The 18372-nt window shown below is 51.9% G+C and overlaps 1 protein-coding gene across 1 annotated transcript; it reads left to right on the top strand.

The window, feature by feature from the left end:
* Positions 1-487: 487 nt before the first annotated feature.
* Epn1 (epsin 1) lies at positions 488-17822 on the top strand. The gene is given in 12 exon segments (XM_075941333.1): positions 488-641; positions 3427-3521; positions 3523-3759; positions 9021-9270; positions 12055-12179; positions 12536-12610; positions 13201-13284; positions 14551-14854; positions 15205-15315; positions 15450-15536; positions 16783-17040; positions 17216-17822. Coding segments are annotated over 12 exon segments (1980 nt in total). The 5' UTR covers positions 488-496; the 3' UTR covers positions 17425-17822.
* Positions 17823-18372: the final 550 nt, after the last annotated feature.

The raw sequence follows: 18372 nt of genomic DNA, 5'->3' as shown, positions 1-18372 counted from the left end.
GGCAGGCCTGAGGGCCTCTTGTGAGCCATCGTGTAGGGCTCAGGTGGTAGCTCGAATGGTTTGCGCAATTCCACAGCTAAATGTGTTGATGCGGAAGTGACGTAAGGCCACCGACGCAGTCCGGTGCGCCGGAAATGATGCCAGAGAGGGTTTGGTCGCGGAAGTAGAGGCCGCCGGGTGAGGTGCAGAGGGCGGGGTGCTTGGGGTCATTTCCGCTTCCGGTCCGTCGCCACCTTCGGTTGCTTCCCGTCCGCTCGGCGGCTCCCCTCCCCCTCCCCCCGCCCGGCTCTCAGCGCCCCTCCCGGGCGCCGGGGCGGCGGGGCCGTCGCCGTGCGGCCCTTCGTGCGTCCTTGCGTCTGTGCGTGCGCCCGTGCGCACCTCTGCCTCCCGCTGCCCGGCGCGCGCCCCGTGACACCGAGGCCGAGCGGGGGCAGGGGGCTGACCGTCATGACCCCCGGGAGCCCGGTGTGAGCGGGCCGAGGTGAGAGAGGGCGCAATGCTGGCCTACGTCGCGGCGAGTCCGGTTTCCCGGCTTGGGCCGTGGCACGCGCGGGTCCAGTCAGCCTCGGAGCCGGTGTTCCAGCCGCTGATGGCTTGTGGCTGCTTTTTTACTGCTGTGCCCGGGTCGGGTTTGCCTGCCGGTGTGTGTCTTTTCTGTGGTTGTCAGTGTTCCTTATTCGCACGGCCCTGTTGCTTGTGTTGCCCTGCCTCTGTGTTTCGGTGTTTATACAAAAGGGTTTGGCTATCCGAGTGCCGTGTGTTTGTGTCCTGGATCGCTCCGTGTTCCTGTCAGGTTACCCTTCCTGTCTTTTCTGGGTTTCTGTGTCTTCATTTCCTTCCCCACACCTGTCTGCCTCTAGTGCATATTTCTCTTCATGTTTCATTTTTGTCTCTGTTGCTACCGTCCCCAGCCCTGAGTTCCTTTCCAGGAACCTTTTGCTTTGGTTGAGGATGCGCCTCCTTCTCCAGAGTCTCTGGTGGTGTGGTAGGAGCTCTGACTGTGGAATCCAGACCTCCTGCTGCTTGTCGCGGTCTACAGACCTCAGTTTCCTAATCTTGTCAATGGAAGCGTTCAGAGTTCTTGCACCCCAGGGTCTCTGCGCATTCTTTGAGGTGGTGCTGGTAAGGTGACTAACAGTGTCTGGCCAGGAGTTAAGTGTTTGATACTAGGCGCTCTGGTTATTATTGTAGATCTTGTTTTGCTTAGTGTTATTTGAATTCCCTTTGGGAGAATTCCGTTGTATTGTTTGCACAGTTTAATAAACATTTCTAAATTAATTAAATGTGGAAAACTGCCTCATTCTCAGCAGCATCTGTGAGATCTAATATGCACTCCCCCAACATGCTTAAAGTAGGTTGGTGTTAGGATAGTGCACCTTCAGATGCCATCTTTTTGGAAATGTTTTTTTTCTGATAATAGGCAGGGGTACCAAGCACTGACTATTTGTGAGGCACGGAACAAGGCCCTTTATAAACCCATCTTAATCTGCAAGTCTGCCAGGCAGCATCCCTCCATTTGTTAACATAGTTGAGTGAACTGAGTCACGGGCTTGTTTTGCTGGTTGCTTATGTGGCTGGGTTTTGTAAATTTTGTGTTATTTTTAATTATATCTTGGGTATATATTATTATTTATTTTGTCTTAGTCTCGAACCCTGTGTCTTCTGTGTGTGTTTTGTTTCAGGGTCCTTGTCTTTCTGCTCTCCTGCCTTGCTGTTACTTTCTTTTTGCCTGAGTTTCTGTGTGCCTCCTTGCTTGTCACTCTCTCTTCCGAGTTTGTCTCATGTTTGTTTTATTGTTGTCTGTGTGGGCCTGTCTGGGGACCCAGCCACCTCCCCCCTTTTCTCCCCTCCCCCTTTTCTTTTTTGCCTAGTTAGGCCTGTTTGCAGGTGCTCTGCTCTCTGGCCTGAGTTCAAGGTAGAGAGCAGCCTCTCCCATTCACCCGTGTCTTCCTTCAGGTCGGATCATGGTAGGGCTCAGTAAATCTCCCTCCATGGCTTGTTGGAGAGGCCTAGACTGATCGGAGCCTACTCTGGACCCAGGCTGCTCCAGTTGTGAGGTGTGTGTCCCTGGGCAAGGCCTTAATGCGCCCATGTTCCCGCCTGTGTAACGTGGCTGTGAGTCATGGATTTGTAATGATTAAGTTGATGGTGTAAAGCACTTAATGGGTGCCTAGAAGGATGTAGGGGTTGTGGAGGTGCTTGTTAGCATTGCCCTCATTTGCTCGGTTCCTGTCCTCCATCCTTCTCAGCAGCTGGGCACGAAGCAGCATAGGACACACAATCTTTTAATGGCACACACCTTTAATGCCAGCGCTTAGGAGGGAGGGGCAGGTGGATCAGACTGAGCTCTGTGAGTTCCAGGACAGCCAGGGCTGTATAAAGAGATACTGTGTCGAGCCCCCCCTCCCCAAGTATGAATTTATAGAGGTAAAATGGGTTGTTTCATAGTTGAGTATTCTTTGGCATTTATTATCTAGCCTTGTCCAAGTTATTTAACTTTCCTGAGGCCACTGTCTGCATTCAGTGTTAAATGAGATAATGTGCCCCTCTTGGCACACTCAGTACCCATTACTGGGGCCTCCTGCATTCCTTATCTCTCCTCCCTCAAGCCTTGCGCTTCCCTCCCTGCCCTTGGGACATCTAGTCCCTAGGCTTTCTCCTGCCTCCCACTGCCCTGGGACGCCTCCCCTAGTTCCCTACCATTTCTTCAATTCCATCACTGACCTCTTGAGTCGGTCATGACTCCTTTCCTAGAGGGCTTTGCTTCCCTCTTTCTCCATTTCCTTCCTGTACTGTTTATTGAATGTTTTTTCCTTGGCCAGCTTCTTTGTAGGGAAAAACCATATACAAACACATTAGCATTACTACCACCAAGGGTCTTAGGTCACCATAGTTTCAGAAGCAGACCGAGAGGTTTAAAATCACAGGAATCCACTCATAAGAATGCAGTTGGGAACAGTGATAATGATACTTGAGTTCCATCGGGGGAGTTTCAGCAGAGCCCTGGGGCTGTGAGGAAGGAGGAGAATTTGTGAGCAGGACAGGGCCCCTGAGAGCTGGCCAGCCTTTACTGAAACCTGTTAGTAGGACCTTTATCACCCAGAACATCATTTTGTATAGGAGAAAACGGCGGTCCACAGTTTGAGACCTGCCCTGTTCAGCTAAACTGGGGCATGGGCTCAGGGTGTCTGACCTCCCCCTGCTGTTCTGCCTCAGCTGATTTGGGGCCCCAGGCAGGAAGAAGCTAGGCTTGTTTGAGGAACCGAAAGAAGGATGGGCTAACTATAAGATAGAGGTTAACAGGGAGAGTCTACTCAGCCGCTTAGCCTCTTGCCTTCCTCTCTAGAAGTGGGAGGCTCAGGGACAGCTTAGGTGCTGGTTAGCCCAGGTCTCCTTTGTGTTTCCAAAGATTCTCTCCCCCCTCAGATGTGGTGATCTACCAGCATCCATTACGGTCTCCCTCTGTGAGTCGCCTCATCTCTCCATGCCCCAGGGGCCTGGTGCCCCTTGACACCAACACCACTGGGCAAAATGTCGACCTCATCGCTTCGGCGTCAGATGAAGAATATCGTCCACAACTACTCAGAGGCTGAGATCAAGGTCCGGGAAGCCACAAGCAATGATCCCTGGGGCCCATCCAGCTCCCTCATGTCAGAAATTGCTGACCTCACCTACAATGTTGTGGCCTTCTCCGAGATCATGAGCATGATCTGGAAGCGGCTCAATGACCACGGCAAGAACTGGAGGCACGTCTACAAGGTCAGCACCTGGGTGTGGTTACCTTGGGGCACACAGCCGCACAGCAGGGTGTGGCTTGCCTAGTGCCCCCTCCCCACCCCCACTTCTGGGGGGTAAGCTGTTAAAGACTGTTGTTTATGTTAAATCTCTTGGCAGCAGACAGAGTCCTCCTCAGTATCCCTGGGGCCTTGGTTCCTAGCTTCCCACTTGACCAGAGTTTGATAATGGCCAAGTGTCTTCTGTAAAATGGTGCGTTATTTGTGAGCAACCAGGCAGCATCTTTCGGGTGTCTACATTGCTTGCGGCACCTAGTACAATGCAAATGATATGTAATATACTGTTAGCTGTATCAGCAAGGGACTAGTGAAAGAACTTACAGTCTGGACAGGCAGAGTTTTCTCTACACTTTCTTTTGACCTTTCTGTGTAGCTCAGGCTGGCCTAGGATTTTCTATGATCCTTCAGCCTTCTGATAAGTTCTGGGATTGCAGGCATGTGTTACTACACAGACATATGTATTTATTCATTTATTTAGTTATTTTGAGATAGGATCTTACAGAACTCAGGCTGAGTGTGAACTCTTGATCCTTCCCTTTTTGTTTTGTTTGTTTTTGAGCTTGTTCCCAGCTTCTGAAAGCCATCTTTGTCCACACTTTGAGGTGTGTGCTTCTACTCAGATGGCTGTGGGCTGTGGGCACGTTGGCATAGCACCTGGGCTTTCAGGTGCCTTCCCTGTAAGGTTGTGTGACCGTCAGGCTCGCTGGTATTTATTAACCTGCTGTGACAGTCAGAGCCTTAGGAGCACTTGATGGGCTTGTCAAGCCTTGTATGTAGTAGGATGATAAAGTAGAGCACGGGGAGCTTTGGGGTTATGGAGACTGGTGTGTGTTTTTGTTGTTTGTGATACTGGGTTTTAAATCTAGGGCTTCATGTACATTATTCAAATCCTTTATCATTTATTTACATATTCAACTAGTTTTTACTTGTTATTCTAAGATAAAGTTTTGCTGAATTGCCTTGGCTGGCCTTTGACTTACTCTGTAGTCCAAGTAGGCCTTGAACTTGTGAACTTCCTCAGTCTCTCAGATAGCTGGAATTACAGGCTTATGCTTCCAGGTTGTGGTGATGTTTTGCTTTTTTAAGCAAAACAGCTGTTAATATCCTGATGTGCTTGCTTTTCTCTGGTGCTGGAGTTGCTGGGTCAGAGGGCACGTGGGTATGTAGGTTTGGTAAATATGGTCTGTTTTGTGCATGTGGAGTCAGATATCCAGATTTAAGGCTTTCTTTAGAACGAAATGCATCCAGAGAAATACTGAGCAAGTGGGTTTTAGGGAGTGGGAGCTTGCTACTGCCTCCCACACCTTGATTTTTCTTTAGGAGCTAAGGAAATGGCCTGGGACCAACTGCCTGAATTACAGTGTTAATCATGGGGCCTCAGGGCAATTGTTGGCTTGCCCTCCATGGCAAGGAGTCACTGCTCTTCTGAGTTGGCCCCCAAGATGGTGAGCATTAGTACCTGAGTCTCGTTGCTTTGGAGGGCCCACTCCATGACCCTGGTTTAAAGTCTACATGTCTTAGACTATCTGAGAGGCTTCCTGGCAAGGTAGGATGGTTTTCTCGGCTTCAGGATGAGGAGACATAGTACCATCTACTTATTGAAGCAGAGACTTGAGATGTTTCATGCCCATCATGACACACCGAGATTGGCCATTGCTTGATTTAATCATTGATACAGTTCCTTACTGGGCTTATAGTGAAAAACTAGGTGGCATGTACTGTGCTGGGAACTGGGAAAGCCCAGCGGCACAAGCAAGCCTTTGCTGGGGTGAGAAGGAGAGCTTTAATGGGGATGGAGTGGCCCTGGAGTGCAGATTCTTCCTGCTCAGTGGCTGAGACTGTACTGCTACGGCCCAGAACAGTGAGGTACCTTAGATAGACCAGGGAGTTGTAGAGTGTGCTGTTGCGGTGTCCGGAGGTGGGATATGCAGGCGAGTGCAGGGACTTCTGCAGTCAGGTGAGCCGAGGCTGCTTCCTGAAGTAGTGGGAGTCCAGGAGTGCTTGAGTCTTGAGTCCCATGTTCATTTCTGCTTCTGGCCTTACTGTGACTGCAGCCCTTAGGCAAGTAGAGGGTGGCCTGTTGTAGTTGGAGGGACTAGTAGAGGACACTGTTGCCTCCAGCAGTCAGAAAAGACTTCTGGAAGAGGCTGCCAGGCTGCTCAGAGGGACTGATGATGAACCAACCTTCCTTCTTTCCTTCCTTCCTTCCTTCCTTCCTTCCTTCCTTCCTTCCTTCCTTCCTTCCTTCCTTCCTTCCTTCCTTCCTAATCCTGGCTGTCCTGGAACTATGTAGATCAGGCTGGCATCAAACTCACAGAGATCCACCTGCCTCTGTCTCCTGAGTGTTGGCATTAAAGGGTTCTTTAAAGATAGATTTACCAAAATATGATTTCGTGTACAGAAAAATCTCCCCTTTCTAGGCACAATCCTCTGGGTTTTGACAATGTGGTTTTTATAGCTTATTCTATGGTCCAGACAACAGTTAATTCTGATTGTGTGGTCCCCTTGGCAGTGCTCCTGGGGTGCTGGGCATGGCTTTGAGTACTTGCAAGAGGCTATCCCATATGGCTGTGTTGGTGTCCTGCTTGCCTTGAATTTCTGGTTCCTTATGCTGTGCTGAGGCTCCTACTTGTACAGACCTTCCTGGTGACACTGTGTGGAGAAAGAATATGTGCTTTAGGGGCCTGGGAGCTTGGGAGTGGAGAACTAGTCCACCCCTTTGTCCTATGTTCTCAGACTTACTTTCCCTAGTCTTTATCTTATCCTAACTAGAAGTCAACAGAGTGCAGGCTGTGTGTCAATCCTGTGCACTACCAGCTTTGTAAATAAAGTTTTATTGGAACACAGCCAGGCCCCTGCAGCCACCACTGTGGAATAATTGGACAGAGACTGTGTGATGTGATAACGGAAGCATTTATCTCCAGTACTTTTATAGAGAAAGGCGCTGACCCTTCTTTAAATGTGCATTGTAATATAGGAATACTTTCCTGGTGAAACTAACTGAAAACTTAAAAGCTCCATGGGTTATCTGTTTGGGATCATCCAGTTGCCCAGATTAAAAAAATTCCAGGCTCTTCACTGAGGTGTTGCAGATCCGCTAAATTATGAGTACGTAACCCAATGAGCTTGGGCGAATGTGCACAGCTCTGGAGGACCTGCTCAGTTCCCTAGGAGGCTCCTCATGACATCCCTCCCAGGGGCACTGTGAATGTCTGTGAAGGACCACTGGTGTGTGCTCTTTGGGGTCTCTTCCTTTGCTCCCGGGCTGAGGTGGTAATCTCTGCTTCTCTGTGTCGCTGTGTGTAGACACTGTGTTGCTGATACTCTGTCTTGTTGGGAGCCCCTGTGCATTTGCTGCAGTTTTCGTGTATGTGGCACACGCGTGTGCCTGGGGATTCAGGAGGTTTCCTGCTTCATAGTCTTTAGCTGCCGTTCCAAAGTCCAGAGAGCTACAAGTTTGAAGGTTTCTCAGGACCATATGGCCCAGAGGTGCCATATGATGTGCACTGAAGTTAAGTCGTTCATATACTATGCTCCTCTCCCAAGTTCCTGTCCCACCGTGTGGCTGTTGGCAGAACTCCCCTCTGACAAAATTCGTAGGTGTGCCCTGGTGCAATGACTTTCTGGGCCTAAGCAGGAAGATTCTGGATTCCAAACCACAAGGGCCCCAGGCCTGCTGCCTCTCTGGTTTTCCCCTTGGGGTGTAACCATGCATAGAAATCTTTCTCCTCTGAGAGTAAACACTACCACCAGGGCCAGTCAGGGACTAATCAGATGTAAATACTCTCCAGAGAGCTTTTCCACAGCTGAGTGGTGGCATATACCTGTAATCCCAGTTCTCAGGGGGTTGAGGCCCTACTGTGAGTTTGAGGCCAGTGTGGTCTACATAGCAGATCACTATGTCTGTCTGCCTGCCCCCCCCCCCCCCCCCATTACAGAACTTTAAGTTGTATTAAGAACTTTGAGTTACAGCATTGTTTGCTGGCAGTTTTCATCATTTAGATAGTGCTCAGCTCCTGTGGTTGCCTCCTTTGTTACAGTTCTTCCCATTCTATTCTACGCCTGAATTTTGGAGGCTCCATGAAGTCTCTGGAGTCACCTGCAAAGCCTAAGGTGTGCTTTTCTCCTCCTTTCTCAGAGTCTTATAAGGACCAAAGCTCATGACATTGCTCTGGAAACAGGCCTTGAGTCAGATCTTTCCTTGGGTTGGATTTGCTTCGGTGGTTTAAGATTTTTTAAATTTTACTTTATGTGTATCTATGTATGTGTGGACCACTTATGTGCCTAGTACCTGCAGAGGTCAGAAGAGACTGGAATGTATATGGTTGTGAGTTACCTCATGAGTGCTGGGAATGGGGAATGGAACTGGGGTCCTTTGTAAGAGCAACAAGTGCTCTTAACCACTAGCACCATCTCTCCAGCCCCTGGGTTATTATTACTATTTTTTCTACAGTACTTAATTTCATTTTGCTGAAAAGGGAATTTGTCGGCACATCACAAAGTAGGAAAGATATCCAAGGGTGCAACTGCGCAGTGCTTTGCTTTGGTCTGTATTCCTGGTGTTGTGTCTGGCTGGGGCGTTTATCCTTCCTGAGCGAGCCTAGGACTAGAAGGCTCCTGTGACCTCTCATTCCTTTAGGAGCAGCCCATCTCTTCATCCTTAAGACTTCCTGCACTTTAGTTTGGTTTGGCTCTGTTGCTTCAGATTTTGTCCTCAGTACACAGGGCACGTTTTGTGGTCCTTGGTGATGCCCAGGTTGACTGCATTGGTGGCTGCCATCCTGTCTTCTGTGTTGTGTTTACTGCCTAGAGCCCATGCACAGCAGTCGGCCTTTTGGAGTGATCAGTTCAGTGGCATCTGGTGTACTTAGTGCTGGCAGCCAGGTCTCGAGCTGGTAGAGCAACGTTTTCTTTGACCCCACTGAGTATGCCTCACCTGTGCTCATCTCCTGGCACCCATGATCACCTCTGTCTGAATTAGTCTCTTCTGGACACTTCATACCCATGCGACCACACATTGTGTGGCCTTTGTGCCTGGCCTTTTACTCATGGTAGCTTCTCTCCCCACTTCTTTTTAGGTCTATTCCACACTCGACTGTGTGGACAGATAGTGGGTTGTGAGACCTGAATGTGAGCAGTTGCCCCAGGGCCCCAATGCTTCCTGAGTCTTGAGTCCCTTTTCCAGTGCAGTTCAGTGTCAGTGACTGGTGTACCTGCACCTTGCAGGCCATGACGTTGATGGAGTACCTCATCAAGACTGGCTCTGAGCGTGTATCACAACAGTGCAAAGAGAACATGTATGCTGTGCAGACGCTGAAGGACTTCCAGTATGTGGACCGTGATGGCAAGGACCAGGGTGTGAATGTGCGGGAGAAGGCCAAGCAGCTGGTGGCTTTGCTGCGTGATGAGGATCGGCTTCGGGAGGAGCGCGCCCACGCGCTCAAGACCAAGGAGAAACTGGCACAGACTGCCACGGGTGAGGTTTCTCTCCCACTCCTGAAAGTCCCTGACAGCTCAGATCTGTCCTCTGTCCCTGTGGGCCCATTTCAACAGATCCACCCTTTTCCTCCCTTGTGGGATGGTCTAGAAATTTCATTCAGCTTGCCTGCAATTTTGCTGAATGTCTCCTTTGGACCCAGGTGTGTCCAGACAGTGAGGGCAGCCAACAGAGTCCCTGACCTTTGCCTTGGTCTTTGGAGTGTTCAGGCAGGTACATCCACATCTTGTCAGGTTGCTTGGGGCTCAGGGCTCCCCAGGTACAGGGTTAGGTCAGCCCCTAATGGGGATACTCATGCTCAGGCCTGATTGAGCCGCCAGTCAGGTATTGTGTAGATTGTCCTTGTAGCTAAAGGGCAATGCAAAGACCCTGAAGGGCACAGAGAGGAAGTCATCATCACAGGTGAGGGGGATGGCAAGGTCGTGGCGAGGCCTGGGCGTTGACTTTTTGAGATCTTAGAATGCTGTTTGTAGGTGGTGAGTTCAAGTTTAGTGGATGATGACAAATATTTAAAAAGAAATGGAAGTGGCATAAGGAGATATAGTGTGTCCCATGTCATAAGGCTATGGTCATGTCTAGGGACATGGTCAGTGACAGGTGGGGGTTTCATTTTCTCATGCTAAGGGGCCAAGGTAGGGAAAGTGGGATGAGCATTAGGGAGTCTGTAGAAGGCTGTTGTAAAACTGATTTGCATGTGGTTGTGGGATGGGGAGACAGTGCTACCCTGGAGGTGAGGGCAGATGGAGTCATGATCCTGTGACCTTGGTTCTAGCTGGAGGACTTCTGTCTGGTACATCACGTTGGGGTCAGTGTTATCTCCCACTCAGATGTGGGGACACTGACGCTGGGGTGTGCTCACGTAGAGAGTACAGGCACTGTACTATTCCCTAATACAGCGGAGGGAAGGAGCCTGTGCCCCTGGGGTAGAGAGTGGAGGGTGAGGAGAGCAGGTTCTGATTAGGCCTGGGCTGGGCTGGGAGACTTGTTTGTAGCAAGGTTGTCTGTAGCAAGCCTGGTTGGCTTCATGGAAGGTGTGCGGTATGCATACATGTGTGTGTGTTGGGGGTTGTACTTACCTTCACATGTGTGTGGAGGCTCTGGCATTCATCCCTCTATTCCTTGTTCTTTTTGATGCATGGTCTCAGTCAAACCCAGAGCTCACTAATATGCTAGTTCGTCTTGTGAACCAGCTTGCTGTGGAGAGCCCCTGTCTGTCTTCTTAGGCTGGGATTACTAGTGAACCGTTAAGTCTACCTAGCGTTTTGGTGCATCCTGGGGATCTGAACTCTGGTCCTCATACTTGTTCTGCAAGTACTTTTAACTGAGCTTTCTTCCTAGTCTCTACAATGAGGGTTTCTTAGCTGTTAGACATGGTCAAGCTCCTGAGGAGCCAGATGCTTCAGCACTTTGTGCTTTGCTGACTAAGGAGCCTGAGGTATACATTTCAGCTGGTCCACACACAGAGGAGGAGCCAGTCACACTCCCTACATTCCCATCATAGACTCTGAAATTGGGATTGGCTTTTTTTGTTTTTGTTTTTGAGAGTTTCCTGTGTATCCCTGGCTGTCCTAGAACTTGCTCTGTAGACTAGGCTAGACTCAAACTCAAAATCTGCCTGCCTCTGCCTCCCAAGTGCTGGGATTAAAGGTGTGTGCTGTCACCCCAGTTTAAGTTGGAATTTCTTAACAACTTTTGTATGTCTTAACATGCTGTTCCATTTTCTTTCTCAACCATTTAAAGAGCTGACTTTGGCCATGGGCCATAGTCTGCTGACCCATGTCCCAGAGCTTTGAGAGGAAGGAGGGCTGTATGGGAGTTGGGAAGGATTGCAGCCTAGAGCTGGGTAGTTGGTGTGGGAAGCTCTTGTGTTGTTAGTTGATGCCCATTTCCTTGAAGTGGGGCCTTGAGGGGCAGTACATTCAATTCTAGGCAGGCGGGAGGGAGCCTTAAGGTATTTGCACAGTAAAGGTTTGGCAGTGGGGTATGGCTTGCCAGCACCCCACCTCCTGAGTGGCACGCAGGATCTGTCCTAGGGTGAAAGTGCTTTGGGGACAGGAGCAGACAGCTTTCAGTGGTATGTGGATTTGCTCTGAACCACTCCTGGAGCAGGGTTAGTGAGCCTGCCCTCTTGTCAGAGAATCAGGAGCCACCATGGAGCCTCCAGACAGTGCCGGTGCAGGGCGGCGGGACAGGAGTGATGAAAGATGCTGATTGTAGGGACTGGGGTCTCGGTTGTCTTCTTGGGAACACAGCATTGACCTTTCCCACCTTCTGCTGGCCCTGGAGCCACTCTTGACTTTAATGTGGCCTGTCCCTACCGTTTCCTCCTCTTCCTGACACCAGGGGTTCTTGTTCCCTTCATTGGGCTCTATAGTCTAGACAGATGTTGTCTTCCCTCTGAAGTTCCAGCTGTTCCTGCCAGGGCTGCAGTTCTGCCTAGAAAGGAAGCCCTTGTCTGCTCTCTTGGGAGTTCTAGCCTGGGAAACTAGGAAGGATCCCCCTGGAGGCCTGGGCCCTGATGTTTGATCAAACCCGGCTGTCCTTCAGCACCCTGATCTTTCTTATCTGCCACTTGCTGTTCTGAGGGTGGGGCTACCCTCTGTCCTTCCCCGGACTCTGGTTCCACTCATTTCCCTCCCAGTTTGGGCCTCAAAGACCTGGAAAGGGGGCACTGTTCTGGGGTCTGGGCTGCAGCCCCATGTTTGTGGGTTCCCAACTCTTGGTCTCTCGTCCATCTGTGTCTTAATGTCTTTCTCTCTGTAGCCTCCTCAGCAGCTGTGGGCTCTGGGCCACCCCCTGAGGCAGAGCAGGCCTGGCCACAAAGCAGTGGGGAGGAGGAGCTGCAGCTCCAGCTGGCCCTGGCCATGAGCAAGGAGGAAGCTGACCAGGTACGGGGCGCAGCAGAGGGAGAGGGGCTGACTTCTGTTCTGCCATCTTGTCCTCATGCCTCGCCCGCCTCACTCTCCACCTGCTCTCCCTCTCCCTGTCCCTGCTCTGTCTCTTTTCTGGTGCTTCCTGTTCCTCCATCTCTAGCTCCTTGCTCCCACGAGGCTGTCCTGTGCTTTGGCAGTCAGGTGCACAGCTGCTTTCTCTGCCCATTGTCAACAATTTGGGAGAATCACTGTCCTTTTCTTTCTTGATCTTGCTCAGCCCTGGCCTGCTGTCCCTTTACTGGCCTGCCTCTCTGCCTGGTCCTCTGGCTCTGGCTTCCCCTGCCCTGCCCCTTATACTTTCTCTCCGCCAGCCCCCGTCCTGCGGTCCCGAGGATGACGTCCAGCTCCAGCTGGCCCTTAGTTTGAGCCGAGAGGAGCACGATAAGGTCAGAGTGGCCTCCCTACCCCTCCCAGGACTTTCCCTCCACCTTGCTCAGCTCCGTGGGCCCTTACCCCGTGTCCCTGAAGTGCCTCCCCTGAATACAGTGTGTTCACTTCCAGCCCTATCTCGGCAACTTTAGCTGTAGAAACCTTGCTCCAAACAAGCCAGGGTGGGCACCCTGGCTATCTCGAGGTACATCTGCTGCAGCTACCTCGGGTTACAAGCATCACTAATTCCTGCACCTCAGCAGGAAGCCAGGATGAGAGGGTCACCTGCTTTTCCTGGGTCCCAGTGTGTCCCTAAGCTGCTTTCCTAACCAGGTTTGGCTACCCCTTTGGTAGTGCCATACACAAGCCCCTTCCCTCTCTAGATCACATCAGCTCTTCTGCCTCCTGCCCCACCTTTGACCCAGTTGTCCCATTCCCATCCACATTCCATACATTGTCCACATCCCATTTTATTTATTTTTTTCCATTTTTGTTTTCAGAGTGGAGGAGAGGGTGGTTGGGATGGGGATTTCCAGGCTGGGCCAGCTGCCCTCCCATGGCTCATGTTCTGAACCCTACCTTGTGCGGCTGCTTCTGTCTCCCATAGGAAGAACGGATCCGCCGTGGGGATGACCTGAGGCTGCAGATGGCAATAGAAGAGAGCAAGAGGGAGACTGGGGGCAAAGAGGAGGTGAGTGCTTGTGCGCTCTGCCCTTTGGGTTCACTACCTCCTGCCCTGCTGCCTGTGGTCAGAGGGGATTGTCTTATAAAGTAAGTGCTGAGTCAGAGACACTCTCTGCCCCGCCTCCCTTGTGGCCAAAACATCTGAAGGAAAGAGGGCCTAAAGCTGTAACAACAGCCTGACCAGCTGAGGCAGGACATGGGGCTCAGACTGTTGCTCTATGCCATCCAAACACTCTGTCTCTATTAGACACTAGGGGTTGACAGTCCCTGCCTGAGCCTCCCTTGACCAAGGTCAGCCTCTCCTGTGCTCACTCACAGCTGTGGTAGACTTCCTAGATCATGCTTACTTCTGGTCATGCGCAGGTGTTTCCTCATGGTTCTGCATGTAGACAGGGTTAGTGAGTACTGGCTGCACTCGGAGCTGAGCCTGTGGTAGCAGCAGCCGTGTTAGCCTTGTAGCTACTCCTTAATCAGGGTTCTGTCCTGAGTAGCTTTAACTCTGTTACCGTGTGCCTAACCTGCTTCCAGATTGTTTCCATGTTATTAGCCAATGAGACTTTTTTCTTTTTAGGGTTTTTTTTTTTTTTGAGTCAGTGGCTCGCGTGGCCCAGGCTGACCTTGGATTTCTGATCCTTCCTCTCCCTGAGTGCTGGGATTTATATGCATGTGCTACCATGCATGATTTTATGCATGGCTGGGGATTGAACCCAGGACTTTGCATCCTAGACAAGTATTCTGCCGGCTCCAGCCCCAGGTCCAGTGTGGCTTTCTTGATAGGCAGCAGTGTCTGCTCAGGCTGGCCTTAGACCTAGGAGGTCCTGCATCTGACTGGGAAGACTCACTTGTTTTTGCTTCTGCCCTTTGCACTCTTTGAGTGTAATTGTGGCCACTTGGGGAAGACCTGATGCCTGCACAGGCAGGCAGCCCTGCTGGGAGTCACTGCAGGACAGTGATGTGGTATCAGAAGTATGATCAGGGTGACTTGGTGGGAGCTCAAGGAAGGCGTGCATGGCGGGGGAGGGGGGTGGCTAGAGCAGTTTAAAAATCCAGCCAAGGCACACAGCGAGTGAGGAAAGGCTTGTAGTTCTGCTGGTTGCAGGGAGGAAGGTGACCTCTGCTTCGCTTAGAAGCCCCCGTAGTTGTTGTGCAGGGTAGGGTCTCCAGGTTGGGGAATTGGGAGGATAGATGGAAGGCAGACCTAGGGTTGAGGAGAGGAGATGCAGCCACCTGTAGCGGCCTCCTGACTCTCTGTGGTTCTCTCCTCTTCCCACAGTCATCTCTCATGGATCTTGCTGACGTCTTCACCACCCCAGCGCCTCCACAGGCCTCAGACCCCTGGGGGGGCCCAGCATCTGTGGCTACTGCCATCCCTCCGGCTGCTTCTGCCTCAGACCCTTGGGGGGGACCTGCTGTCCCTCCAGCTGCTGATCCTTGGGGTGGTCCAGCCCCCACGCCAGCCTCTGGGGATCCCTGGAGGCCTGCAGCCCCTACAGGGCCCTCTGTTGACCCTTGGGGTGGGACTCCAGCTCCTGCAGCTGGAGAGGGGCCCACACCTGACCCATGGGGAAGCTCTGATGGTGAGCACCACCATCTGCTGTTTTGCAACCCCTTGGGCCAGCTACCCCTTTAGGAAGGGATGCCCTGGGCACAGTGCGTGTCAAGAAGTGGCCAGGGCAGAGAGAGCAGGCTTGGGCATCTGGCTGTATGAAGTTGAGTAAGGAAGACTGTAAAGGGACAAGGGGATAGAGGGGTTGAGGGTGCTTTTGAGAGCAGGTATGAGAGGGCCTGACCCTGACTGGAAAGCAAATGTGTGTGTAGGCAGAAGGGCCTGAAGGTGGGGCATTTTGGGCCATCACAGACTGAGAAGCAGCAGCTGCCCAAGCAGGAGGGGTGGGCTACTCATTGATATGCCTCCTTCCTCATCTAGGTGGGGCCCCTGTCAGTGGACCCCCATCTTCTGACCCCTGGGCACCTGCCCCGGCTTTCTCAGACCCCTGGGGAGGTTCACCTGCCAAGCCCAGCAGCAATGGCACTGCAGGTACTGGCTGCCCTGTGCTGGGTTAGGGCGGTAGTCCGGGTGTGAGTGCTGAATCTGTCTGGGCCCTGAGGGTGGAGGAGGTTGAACTAGAGACTCCGGGAAGGTGCTGAGCAGGAACATCTTGGCCCCCACAGCAGTCGGGGGCTTTGACACAGAGCCTGATGAGTTCTCAGACTTTGACCGACTCCGCACTACCCTGCCAACTTCTGGGAGCAGCACAGGTAAGTCACCCTCCTCCTGACTCCCAAAGAGCCCCCAGACCCTTGTCTTTCTTGTTTCTGCCTTGCTCCGGGTGGGCCTGCTGTACTTGGGTGTAGGATGCACAAGACAGAGTGAGTCAGATCCAGCCACCCCCTTCCCAGAGAGATGTGTGACTATGGAAATCCCGTCCGTATGCTCCTGTCTGACCTGTTTCTGCCTCTGGGTCATTCATTGAGGCAGGGGTGGGGGTGGTGGGGGTGGTGAGACAGGAATTGGAGAAGTGGCATCAGCATGTTGACCCCTGCCTTGTGTTCCTCACTGCTTTTCCCCTGGCTGTCTTTTGCTGTTTAACCAGGTGTCTCTGAGACCTTGGAGCAGACTGGTACAGCCAGCCATCTTTCTTGGCAGCTGTGGGTTGACCTAAGTGTGGGCCTGGGCCTCCTCTCTCAGGGGTTGGTTATTGCTGGTCACTTTCTTTTGAGATGATACATTGCTAGGTGACCCAGGTTATCCTTCAACTTGTGATCCTTCTGCCTCAGCCCCAGTGCCTACAATTCTAGGTATTTCCCATACACCGCTTTTACTTTTCTTGTGACACTGGTATTGAACCTCTGTTGTTCATGCTAAGCAAGTAAGTGCCTTGCCACTGAACTACATCCCCAACTCTGCAGTTTTTTTGGGGGGTGGGGTGGGGTGGGGGCAGAATCTTGCTGTATTTTCTATAGCTCAGGTTGGCCTTAAACGTGTGATCTTTCTACCTAAACCTTCCGAGTGCTAGGATTACAGGCTTACACCCCAGGCTTGACTGAATTTCCTTTATTTAAACCAGCTTCCATTGAAATGCAGGTTGTAGTATAGAAATGGGTTTCCATTTGTTAATCCCCAGAGGGAAAAAGTCTGCCTTGCATCCCGTTACTGTCTTGACCTGTCCCAGGGTCATGGATATCTCCAGGTTTCTGCACTATAACACTTCATTGGGGCTTTGTAACTGGAGTATTCCCTTGGGGGAGGTACTCCTTTGAGATTGGTGGTGTCCCCTAGGCAACCATTAGAAACCATACTTCCTGAAACTGTCACTGTGAATCATCCTGACATCTTGATTCTGTCATTCCCTCTACCTGTTTGCGACAGTAAGATCATCATAGTTGATCAGCTTAGCCTGCCACTGTGAAACTTTGTCCCTTCCTGAGACCTCAAATCACCCCATCCCCCGCAACTTAGGGTAGCTCTGCCAGTCCCTTTGAGCACTGTTCTGGCTTCTTCCAGGGGAACTGGAGTTGCTCGCAGGAGAGGTGCCCGCCCGTAGCCCTGGTGCATTCGACATGAGTGGGGTTGGGGGGTCTCTGGCTGAGGCTGTGGGGAGTCCTCCACCTGCTGCAACCCCGACTCCCACCCCTCCCACACGGAAGACTCCGGAGTCATTCCTAGGCCCCAACGCAGCCCTCGTGGACCTGGACTCGCTGGTGAGCCGGCCAGGCCCCACACCACCAGGATCCAAGGCTTCCAACCCATTCCTGCCAAGCGGTGAGTGTGGAATGTGGGACTCTGCATCCTTGAGCCTTCCTTCAGTCCTTCCAGAGCAGAAGTCTCATGGAGCAGGCATGTTTCTCTTCTCTTGGGCTGTATCCCAGGACACAAGATCTGGGCAGACAAGCACTTGTTACCTGCTTCCTTTGTCTATCATTTCTTCTCTTTGCAGGAGCTCCAGCTACTGGCCCCTCCGTCACCAATCCTTTCCAGCCAGCACCCCCTGCAACGCTTACCCTGAACCAGCTCCGTCTCAGTCCTGTGCCCCCAGTTCCTGGAGCGCCACCCACCTACATTTCTCCTCTTGGTGGAGGCCCTGGCCTGCCTCCTATGATGCCCCCGGGTCCCCCAGCCCCCAACACTAATCCCTTCCTCCTATAATCCAGGGTAGGAGGAAGGCCTGGTTCAGCTGGCTTCCCTAACTTCTGTTCCCTGGGAGATCAGTGTTGTGAGTGCATGTGAAATGGGGGACCCTCCCCCCAGTGCCCTTCCCCCTCCTGGGGCCCACTCACACTACACCCTCTTCCCAAGTCCCCAACCCACCTCCTCCTGAGAAAAACTGGACATGGGGGATGGGGAGGGGAGCCGGCCAGAGGAGGATCTTTTCTGTGGCATTAGATGGGGGAGGAACAGCCTGGGTTCCCCCACCCATTCCACCTTCCTCCAAACTCCTGACAACCCCCAATCAGTGTTTGAGCCTCCTCGTTCCCTTGGCACCCCTTGGTGAATCCTTGGTGATGATTTTGGCAACTTCGGGAATAAATGGCAATTCTCATGGGTACGGCTCTCCCACATTCCCGTCCACTACTCTTGTGTCCCTAAGAAGCTCTTCCAGGGCAGACCATCCCTTGTCTTCCTCTGGGAGCTAACCTTGCTGAAGCATTGGATCCCCTGAATCAGTTCCTGGAGTTGAGGTGAACTGGTGACGGTGGCCAGGCTTGGCCCTTGTAGGAGCAGTCCACCTCTGATGAAGTGTCATAGACCACTCAGGGCTCAGCTCTGAAGGCCCCACTTGGGAGCTAAGAGAGTCCTTAAATGCCAGACTTCAGAGAGATGCTGTGACTGGGGTTAGTCAGTTGCTGAGGATGGTGATTATTAAGATTTTTTGCCAAGAAATAGTAATACTGAACCCCTATTGTTGGCATCACCCAGTCCTGCACAGGGAGCACTAATTCATCCCAATGCTCTTTGGAAGCCTTGTTAGCCTCTTCTGGCTAAACCCAGTGGACCACCAGATGGCATCCCTTAGCCATTGCTACGTGTTCTTGTCATTTGCTAGACCACATTTGGTAACTATGTCAGTAGGTGGGTGCTGGGGTCAGGTTGGTT

The sequence above is a fragment of the Microtus pennsylvanicus genome, chromosome 1 (assembly GCF_037038515.1).
Source record: "Microtus pennsylvanicus isolate mMicPen1 chromosome 1, mMicPen1.hap1, whole genome shotgun sequence".
Lineage (NCBI taxonomy): Eukaryota > Metazoa > Chordata > Mammalia > Rodentia > Cricetidae > Microtus > Microtus pennsylvanicus.
This window is presented reverse-complemented; position numbering and strand designations above follow the sequence as displayed.